Source organism: Nicotiana sylvestris, chromosome 2, assembly GCF_000393655.2.
Source record: "Nicotiana sylvestris chromosome 2, ASM39365v2, whole genome shotgun sequence".
Taxonomy (NCBI): Eukaryota; Viridiplantae; Streptophyta; class Magnoliopsida; order Solanales; family Solanaceae; genus Nicotiana; species Nicotiana sylvestris.
The window spans coordinates 42217045-42227787 of record NC_091058.1 but is presented as its reverse complement, the minus strand read 5'-3'; the positions used below and the strand labels follow the sequence as shown (position 1 = coordinate 42227787).

Genomic DNA, 10743 nt, shown 5'->3' with positions numbered 1-10743 from the left:
AACAAGAGAAAAGGGAAGGAATTACCTCAGGGATTTGAAATCAAAACTGACCCAGGCTCGAACTTGGAATCGACCATTTTTGGGGTCGAATGGACTTTAATCGAAGTGTTCTCAACCGAGAACACCTCGGTAAAATTCTATTAGACCCCGAGCCTTTTGTTGATTTGGACAGACCCCCATAGATCTGAGTTCTAGGGTTCTTGGGGCTCAAATCAGGGGTTCGAGCCCTTCTGGTTAGATTCGAACGGAACCAACAACGTTTAGGGCATGAGGGAGGTCAGAAGGTGTTGTGGTCTGAGTTTGGGGTCGATGGGTGTAGATCCGGTTTTTTTGCTTGAATCTTCGATTAAAGATTCGAGAAGCTGTAGGGTTATTCGAGGTAAATGGTTAACGAATTCGTGTTCAGGGAGGTTGGGTGCATCAGGGGTGTCAGTTTAGTAGTCATCGGAGTCGTGGTTGCCGGGTTTATGGTGGGGGAATCCTAAGGCGGCTAGGGTTTGAGAAGGGGGGGGGTAGGGACGAAGATGAACAGTAGGCGAGGGGGGGTTTGGTTTGGGGTGTGGGGTGATGGATTGGGTCTTATATACGGGGTGGGTGGTTTAATCCTGGCCGTTGGATCAATTAAGATCAGTGGCCAGGATTAAGGGAACTAAATAATACGGCGTCGTTTGGTTTTAGCCAGGGGTCGGTCCGAATCCAGGCAATGAGTCGGGTTCAGGGAATGGGTAAGGGAGATGAGATCCTGGCCGTTGGATTGATTTAATCCAACGACTCTAATTAAAAGGAGCAAAACGACGCCGTTTGAGGCGTCAGGAAGCTTGACCAAATTGGACCGGGCATGGGGTTGCTTTGGGCCTGAATTTGGGTCCACCTAGGATGGCCCAATCCCGAGTTTCCTTTATTTTCATCCATTTTCCTTCTTTTCTTATAATTATCAAAATTTAAACTAAAATCCTAAATAATTTATACAATCAAAATTACACATATATTATTTAATACCTATAATTAAAACTAAAATCACACAATGACAAGAAACACACATGCATATTTTTTGTGAATTTCTTTTAACTAAATTATGGTTAATTAATTCCTAAATGTACCATTAATTCCTAAATGCATGCCACACGTATTTTTGTATTTTCAACTATAGCAAGGTGAGCATTTACGGACATAACAATTATCAAAATGTCACGTAAATTCTCAAAAATTGTACCCAAAGGTAACTTGCTTTATTTTTCGATTTCTTTTGGAGTAGTTTTCCGTGAAGCAAAAATCACGTGCTCACAGTTTGGCTGCTGGATCATGTTGCATGCCTTCTTTTATAGCCTCTCGAATATCCCATCTCGCTGAAGTGATTGCAGCAAGCTCATATTTCCGGCTCAAGGCATCGGCTACAACGTTACCTTTGCCCGGCTTATACTCCAGCGCATAATCAAACTCGGCCAAGAAATCCTGCCACCTAGCCTACTTTGGTGTGAGCTTCTTCTGTGTTTGAAAGTAGCTAGTAGCCACATTATCAGTCTTGACCACGAACCTCGACCCGAGAAGATAATGTCTCCATGTACGAAGGCAATGCACAATGGCAGTCATTTCCTTCTCTTGTACCGTGTAACGCCGCTCCGTCTCATTTAACTTGCGGCTCTCAAATGCTATGGCATGCTTATCCTACATCAGAATACACCCAATGGCAAAGTCTGAGGCATCTATGTGCACCTCAAAAGTCTTGGCAAAGTTAGGTAATGCCAAGACTGGCTCCTCTATTACAGCTGCCTTAAGGCCTTCAAACGCCTTTTGACAATGCTCCGTCCAAACCCCTGACTTGTTCTTCTTTAGCAACTCAGTCAATGGTGCGGCCTTTGCTGAGTATCCACTGATGAACCGATGATAGTAGTTAACAAGGCCAAGGAATTATCTCAACTCAATTACCTTTATGGGTGCCTCCCACTCCTGGATAGCATGTACCTTAGCCTCGTCCATTCGTAGCTCGCCATTGCTAATGACATGGCCCAAGAAGTGCACCTTTGATTGTGCAAACTCACACTTCTCTCTTGATGTATAACTCGTTCTCCCGCAAGACTTGGAAAACCTTCCTTAAGTACTCCATGTGTTCCTCCAAGGTGTTGCTGTAGATGACTATGTCATCTAGGTAGACTACCACGAACTGATCAAGGTAGGGATGAAAAATCTTGTTCATAAGAATGAAAAATATGGTCGGTGCATTGGTTAAGCTGAAGGGCATCACCAACCACTCAAAGGCTCCATATCTCGTCACACATGCTGTCTTTGGCTCATCCCCTTCCGCAATGCGAACCTGGTAGTAGCCCTTTCAAAGATCCACATTGGTAAAGTACTTGGCTTGCCCAAGTCTATCAAACAAGTCAGCAATGAGAGGGATTGGGTACTTATTCTTCACGGTGACCTTATTAAGTGCTCGATAGTCTATGTACAAACGCAACGATCCATCCTTCTTCTTCTAGAACAATACTGGTGCGCCAAAAGGTGCCTTTGATGGGCAAATGTGACAAGCATCTAGCAGCTCCTTCAATTGTTTCCTGAGCTCCTCTATCTCGGGAGGTGCCATACGATATGGGGCAAATGCGGGTGGCTTAGCCCCTGGCTCCAACTCAATCTTGTGATCCACCTCTCGCCTGGGCGGAAAGTGCTTAGGCAACTCCTCGGGCATGACATCTTTGTTTTCCTTAAGCAATTTCTCTATGCAAGGCGACACTATCTCTTGAAATTTTTTGTCTTCCTCTAGACTTGGAATGGTTTCCACGAACGTCGGCTCCCCCTTCTTCATCCCCTTGACAACCTGCATAGCTGAGAGTTGTGCTTGGATCTGTTCGCGTGGCATAGTCACTGTAGGTACCATGCAAGCTCCTTCTCGCTCCATAACCAAGAGACATTGGAGGTAGGGGTCGATTAAAGTATGACAATGTCTAAAGAAATCTTGCCCCAGTATGATGTCAAAGATATCCATAGCAGTTACGGTAAAGTTTATCATACCTTTACAAGTTCCCAATTTGACACAAACTCCATTAGCTACCCCACGAGCATTTTGTATCTCAGCATTCACGTTCTTGACGTGAGAGTTGGTTGGAGCAAGCTTCAATTCTAGTCTCTTTGCGACAGCCTCAGTCTCGAAATTATGAGTTGCTCCAGTATCCACCATTGCACGAGCGAGCTTGTTGTTGATGGTGAGATCCATGTAGTGATTGCCATTCTTGGTGGGTTGGATAGCTTGCTTCGTGACATCACCACATAATCCGATCATACCCAACTGTGCGGTTCCCGGACTCTCTCCTTGTGGCTACTCCTTCCGCTCACGTACCATGGCACTGAGTCTCTTGAGGTCAGGACAATTCCTGAAGCCATGTGGCCCTCCGCATATATAGCATCCCTTCTTCTCGACCTGCTCCTTCTTCTCGGCGTAGCCCTGACGGCCACTCGACTTTTTGAAATCTTGAGTCTTATAGTATTGTTGTTGTATCTCCTTGACTTTGCCATGGTCTCCCCCACCTTTAGCATTGTTAACCTTTGACTCCTTGACATTGCCTTTGTCGTGCTTGTCATGCCTGAAATCCATTAATGATTCGGCTTCCACTATGGCTTGGTCTATATCAGTGACTTGTCGGTGTTGCAACTCCAGCTTAGCCCAATTTTGCAACCCGTCCATGAAGTGGAACAACGAGTCATTATTGGTCAGGTTGGGGATTTGAAGCATAAGGTTAGTGAACTCCTTGACATAGTTACGTATGCTCCCTGTTTGCTTCAGTTTCCTAAGCTTGCGCCTTGCCTCGTATAAGACGTTGTTTGGAAAGAACTGTCACTTGAACTCCGCTTAGAACTGATCCCACGTGCTAATAGTACATAGACCTTTATCCACGTCGGCCATTTTCCTTATCCACCATAGCATGGCAGTCTCTGAGAGGTACAATACCGTAGTGTTGATCTTGGCCTCGTCGTCCCTCACTTTGTCGTGCCTGAAGTAGTTCTCCAAGTGCCAAAGGAAGTTTTCCACTTCTTGTGCATCACGAACACCGGGGGTTTGGGAGCCTCGATCTTGGCCTCCCTCGTCACCATAACATTGTTGGCTATCTCGGTCACGCCAGCATTAACATGCTCCTCGAGTGACTCTATCTTTGCCTTCATAGCACTCAAAGCCTCCATGAGTCTGCACTCTAAGGTAGTGATGGTTTGCCTTAGTTCCATCTCAGTCTGTGTACATCCCTCCAAGTCATTTCGGATACTCTCAATCTCTTCAAGAGTGTGCCCCTCAAGAACGTTAAGGGTGCCTTCCACCTTCCCCAAGCATTGGCCAAAGATCTCCACGGTGTCCATCCCTGCATTCATCTTTATCACCCACTCTTTACTGAGCGAGACGTCCTCTGGAAGGACCTCCATTTCATCCTCGCTCGCCTCAGTGGCAGATGGTTCTTGGGATGTAAGCCCTTCGTTTGACACAACCTCAGGTGGCACCTCCTGGATCTTGTTGGTGGCATTCCTCTTTTTGCTACGGCCGCTCTTGCCAACATCATCTTAGATGACGTTGGCTTGGGTGTTGGCAGCGTTAATTTCTCCGCCGTTTGCCATTCCCTTAGTTGAAACCTTCGCTCTGATACCACGTTGTCACGTCTTTAGTTGTTAACTAAGTACACGTGCGGCACTTGACAACTCGCTCACGATCTTGCACAACTTGCTCACGTTCTTGCTATGTCAAGTCAGCCTTACTACACTGAAGATCGCTAAGAGAATGGAAGAAAGAACATAAGAGAATTGTTAAAAGAAGCTTTGTATTAGAGAGAACTTGAATTGTTTGCTTGATGAATTACAAATGAATGACCCCCTTTATATACTAGTCTCCTAGGAGCTATTGTGTAAATATTAATTATTACACAAGTCCTTGATATTTACAAGATAAGGGCTTTTTCTAGAATTTTCTACAAGCCTAGAAGATTCCAAGGACTTTTGATTCCTAGCAAATTCATAAGGATATAAGTTCTTCCTAAGGAAATGTCCATACCTCTTTAGAATCTTGTCACAAATGCTAGCCTTCTTGTTATGTAAGCTTCCACATGACATTAATATATACCAAATAGTGCCTATGTGGCATGATGACATTGTGGGCCAATCACATTTTGGTCTAAAACTCATAAATTTTCCATGTTCATTGTTTATGAGAATCCCTGCGTGAAAAAACAAGGATATCATGTAATGCTCTCCAATTGGATATGGTCAACTCGTCAAAGTAGAATATGACGAAATATATAACGAAATCTCTTGAAAGCTCCATATATATTTTTGGGAAATAGTATTACAACAATGAAAATCTTAATTAAATATATCACGTACATGAGTAATTAGTACTCCTCAATGAGGTTTTCAGTTCAAATCCTGAAAATGCGTCTTTGATTGGGAGAACTTTACTCATATTGGGATTTTGATACGTACATGGATTAGTTTAGCTTTCAAAACGGGTACCGAACACCTAGTAAAAAAGCAAAAAAAAAAAGAAAATCACAATATAAAAATCATATATAGTTCCACCACGACAAGTATCATGGGTCAAAGTATCAACTTGCACATTCTTCTCTTCTTCTTTTTTCGGTTCTAAACGTAATAAGTCTTATCTAATTTTCTCTTTTTCTATACTGCATATTGAGAAAAGTACAAAATGAATAAGAACAAGGGGCAACAAGATAATTTAATAATAGGAAATTAAATCAGAGCCTCTACCTGCTGCATAGGTAGAGGAAGTCGGTGTCTCTATACCTTTTGCTAATGTTGGTTTAGTAATGGCTTTATCTTTTAGCATATATGTGGTCTTTTCTTGTCCATTTGATATTTAATAAATCATAAACTCTAAAATAGTTCTATCTATATATTCTGTCAATTTTTTTTAAAAAAAATCAAAATATAAAGTTTACAACTAGGATAAAAAAAACATGCCAAGTTGTCATCGCTCATCAGTACTTATAAAAACGCGGCAGTTCATAAACGGTCTCGAGAAATTCTAACTTTATTCTTCTTTAAAGTATGATTTTTTTCTTTCTGAAATTTATGATTTTATGTATAGAATTTTATGGAATGCATTTTCTTCCTTCAACTTCCGGCCCCTTTTGTCTTTCTTCTTCCTTATAATTTTCCCCTTTGTTCCCCCTTGATTAATTAGATCTAATAGTACTTCTTTAGTTACTTTGTCGGAAAATACCTACAAATTTAATGAGATGCATGCATAAAGACAGAGATTTAGGATTATAGGGTTAAGGTATTGAATCATTAAAACAACAAAAAATCAAAAGATAGGACACACAACTAAATTAAGTGCCAAAAGATGCATCTTTAAAAACTTGTCAACATATTTAGCTGCAATATGACTATACGATGAGGGGCTTATTTTATTTGGAATACAAATTTTGAATCCTTCACCTACTCCACCATATATTGGACTCCTAATTAAGGAGTAGTTTACATATCATAAGTTCATAACTTGAAATATTCTTTTTGAGAAGACAAAACTTTGAGGTAGTTCCAGGTATAGCTCCAACATATCGCAGCCACAGGCAATGAACTTGGAACAAAAAACGAAACATGGATAATTGACCTTTATTCAGAAAGGAAAAGCATAGGTGACTAATTTAATTGTTTTGAGTTTCATTGAATTCTTCTAACTACTTCGAAAAAAAAGAATTCTTCTAACTACTAAAAATGCCTTACTTTTTCTTTTTCTTATTAATTTAGTTAGTATGTTTTCTTGGTGGGATAAAAGTAGAAGAGTGTATGGCACCTTCTCCACGTTCTCCCATGAAACAGACCAAATCCTTCCCCTCAATTTCTTTTTTCTCTTTGGTATGTTCCATTTACACATATTTTCCCACTATACAGTTTCCTTTTTCTTTTATTACTATCAAAATATAAAGACGTTTTTATTCATTTATTTTGACTTTAATTGTTTATTTGTGGTTGTACTTAAATCACATTTTCTCTTTTCTATGAGAACATATATTTCATTGATGGATGCAACACTATCCCATCATAACTAGGGGTGGGCATATATCAGTTTGAACCGAAAAAACCGACCGAACCAATTTTTTTTTAAATTTCGGTTTCGGTTATTCGGTTTTTTCGGTCGGTTTCAAAATAAATTTAAAATTCAGTTTTTCGGTTCGGTTGTCGGTTATTGATTTACATTTTTCGGTTAACCGAAAAACCGAACTAATACTAATATAGGCTAAGGCCCAAGTGAATTCAGCTCTTCCATACTTATATAGGCTAAGGCCCAAGTTTATGTTCCATTAAAATCAGCCCATCCCAAACCCAAATACCCAATTGCCCATCAGGCATCAGCTGATCATCTCCTTTTCTTTTCCCATTCTTACTTTCTTAGGCAGTTAGGCAGCTAGGGCTTTTATTTCTCCCTTCTCTTCTCACTTCACTTCTCACTTCTCAGTTCGGCAGTTCCTCGCCGGCTCGCCCCCAATTCCCCAAATACGCTAGGGCTTCCATTGATAAACTGGTGGAGTGGTGGTTTTCCCAAATACGCTAGGGATCTATCATTGTCGTCAAATTTCTTGTGGAAGGTAAGGTTAATTTTTGTTATATTTCGCTCATTTCTTCTTTTTTTGTGTTCGCTACTCCTCGACCCTTGCCGATCTTCTCTTCTTTCTGTCGTTTCAGTTTATTTTTTATTTTTTTCCTGTGAAAAGTAAGTATTTAAAGACTTAAAGATGCATGCAACATAGAAAGAAGTCTTGAGTCTTGACTCTTGAATGTGATGTCCATTTTCTTGTAATATTTGTTGATTTTAGTGTTGTTGAGAGGTTCTAAGTTCTAACTTGTTATTAAAACAAGAAAAGCTCACTGGTCAGTAATTTTTTTTAAGCAAGGTCATACTCATTACATTACATGGGTCATACTCACTGAGAGTTGTGTACTTGTGTTTGATGCAACATTGCATCAATTTCATCACCATCGTATTGTTCAGTATTTTATTGTTATGTTTGTATCACTGCTCAGTATTTTATTGTTATGTTTGTATTCTTTTTTGTAGATGGAAGAAAATGGAAGTAGGGTAAGCGAAACCTGCGAAGGTGGGGGTTCGAATGATAGCTTACCTAATACTGAAGGTCTCAGTCCAGACAGTCCTGATGAAGCTCCAAAGAAAAGGAAAGTGATGCAACCTAGATCTGATGCTTGGAAACATTTTGAGAAATATGATGATCCTAGTGGAGCTAAAAGAGCAAAATGTAACTACTGTCAAAAAACTTATGCTGCTGCTACGAAAGGTAATGGTACTACATCAATGAACAATCATCTCATTAAGTGTCCCAAAATGCCCCGTATCATGGATAATAGTCAAACACAAATCAGTTTTCTACTAGCTTCAAATGGGGCAAATGAAGGGGTGCTTACCACTTGGAAATTTGATCAAGCACTTAGTAGGAAAGCTTTAGCTCAAATGATAATTTTGGATGAACTGCCATTTAGTTTTGTTGAAAAGGAAGGATTTAAGAAGTTTATGGGAGTCACAATGCCTCAATTTCAAATTCCTTCTCGTAGAACATTGACAAGAGATTGTTATGAACTTTATTGTGAACAAAGACATAGTTTGAAGAATTCCTTCAATGAAGCACGTCCTAAAATCTGTCTTACAACAGATACTTGGACTTCTATACAAAGAATAAACTATATGTGTCTTACTGCTCACTTTATTGACAGAGATTGGAAATTGCATAAAAGGATAATAAACTTTTGTCCTATCTCTAGTCATAAGGGTGATGATATGGCATCGGTAATTACTAATTGTTTGCTTGATTGGGGGTTGGAAAATGTATTTACTATAACTGTAGATAATGCTAGTTCCAATGATGTCACAGTAAGAGAAGTGTCTAAACAATTGACTACCTGGGGAACTAATATAATGAATGGTAAACACCTGCATGTTAGATGTATGGCTCACATACTTAATCTCATTGTACAAGATGGGTTGAAAGAAATTGGTGTTTCTATCAAGAGAGTTAGACAAGCTGTGAGATACATTAGACAATCTCCCGCTAGGATTAGAAAGTTTAAAGAATGTTGTGAATCTCAAAAGTTAACTTCTAAGAGATCATTATGCTTAGACGTTTCAACTCGATGGAACTCTACATACATGATGTTAGACACAGCACAACAATTTGAGCTTGCCTTTGACAAATATAATTTCTTTGATATTGGATTGTTGCATCATCTTCGTACCTATGTTTGTGAAGATGGAACTAGTGCAGGTGATCTCACAAGTGTTGACTGGGATAATGTGAGAACAATGGTAAAATTTCTTGAAGCTTTTTATTTGCTTACTTTGAGGGTTTCTGGTTCTATTTATGTCACTTCCAATGTGCATTTTGTTGAAATTTGTGAGCTTGATCTTATATTGAAAGAGTGGATGGAACATGAAGATACTAGTTTGAAAGAAATGGCAAAAAAAATGAAAGAAAAATTTGTCAAGTATTGGGGTGAACCTGAAAAAATGAACAAAATGATCTTTATTGCATCAATTTTGGATCCCCGTAACAAGCTTGAATATGTTCCTTTTGCAATTGTGAGGATGTTTGGAGAAAACAAAGGGAAAGAATTGATTTTAGAGGTGAAAAATTATATGGATTCTTTGTTTGATTATTATGTTAAAAAAAATTCAATAGGAACATCATCTGCTTCATCTGGAAACACAACAACTACTGTCAGTGGTTATGGTAGCTTTTTAAAAAGAGGAACAATGAGAACAAAATTAGAATTTGAGAAACATAAGGAAGTGACCGGAGGTTTAGGTACTAAATCAGAGTTAGAAAGATATCTTGCTGAAGATCTTGAGCCTGAAACAGATGACTTTAAAATCTTAAAGTGGTGGAAAATCAATGAGCCTAGATTTCCCATTCTTGCGGAGATGGCTCGTGATGTATTAGCCATTCCTATTTCAAGTGTTGCATCTGAATGTGCATTCAGCACGGGAGGTCGCATTCTTGACTCGTTCAGGAGTTCGTTGACGCCTAAACTGGTGCAATCTCTTATTTGTCTTCAAGATTGGCTTAGAAGTGAAACCTATTCCTATTAAAGTTGAGGAAGACTTGGAGTATCTAGAACAACTAGAACTTGGTAATTATTTTGTGTCTTTCCTTTATTATATTACAAATAGTTTACTTAACACTGATGATGCATGACAAAGTTTTCTTCTATATTTTCCTTAGATCTGGCTGATAGTGCAAAAGATTCAACTATTATTGACATATAGTTGCAACATGTACCATGTGTGGTAACTGGTAAGTTGATAGCCTTCTGTATATTTGAAGATATAACATTGATATACTTTATTATAAATCAATTGTGTTTTTGACCTATAATTATGTCTTTTGTTGCAAAGGTTTGATCATGGCGCCTAGATGGAAGTGATGCTATAGTAAATAGACTTCACTTGTTTCATGCTACTTAATGTAATTATTTCTCTGGTTTTGAGACTTCAGCTGTTCAGCAGCATGAAAACTTTCTAACTTTTGGATTACTCTTTTGGTTATGTAATATGCTTGTACTAAACAATGGCAGCAAAGTAGCATAGATTCTAAGTTTTTTGTTCTCTCATGGGCCATGGCTGTAACTTGTAACCAGTGGCAGCAAAGCAGCATAGCTATTTTGGTTTTTTGGTTTTGTAATGTAGTGCTCTTTTGGTTGTAACTACTAACTACTCCCTACTCCCTAGTTTATATTTGTTTG

At 39.2% G+C, this 10743-nt stretch overlaps 2 protein-coding genes across 2 annotated transcripts; one reads left to right on the top strand and one right to left on the bottom strand.

Annotated features, from left to right (window-relative positions):
• Positions 1-2473: 2473 nt before the first annotated feature.
• Positions 2474-3208, bottom strand: LOC138884395 (uncharacterized). Its single transcript, XM_070165600.1, has one exon. It carries the CDS (start codon positions 3206-3208, stop codon positions 2474-2476), a length of 735 nt encoding a protein of 244 aa, XP_070021701.1.
• Positions 3209-4543: 1335 nt separating this feature from the next.
• Positions 4544-10090, top strand: LOC138884394 (uncharacterized). Its single transcript, XM_070165597.1, has 3 exons — positions 4544-4633; positions 8051-8285; positions 9681-10090. Exons 1-3 carry the CDS (start codon positions 4544-4546, stop codon positions 10088-10090), a joined length of 735 nt encoding a protein of 244 aa, XP_070021698.1.
• The last annotated feature ends 653 nt before the right edge of the window (positions 10091-10743 follow it).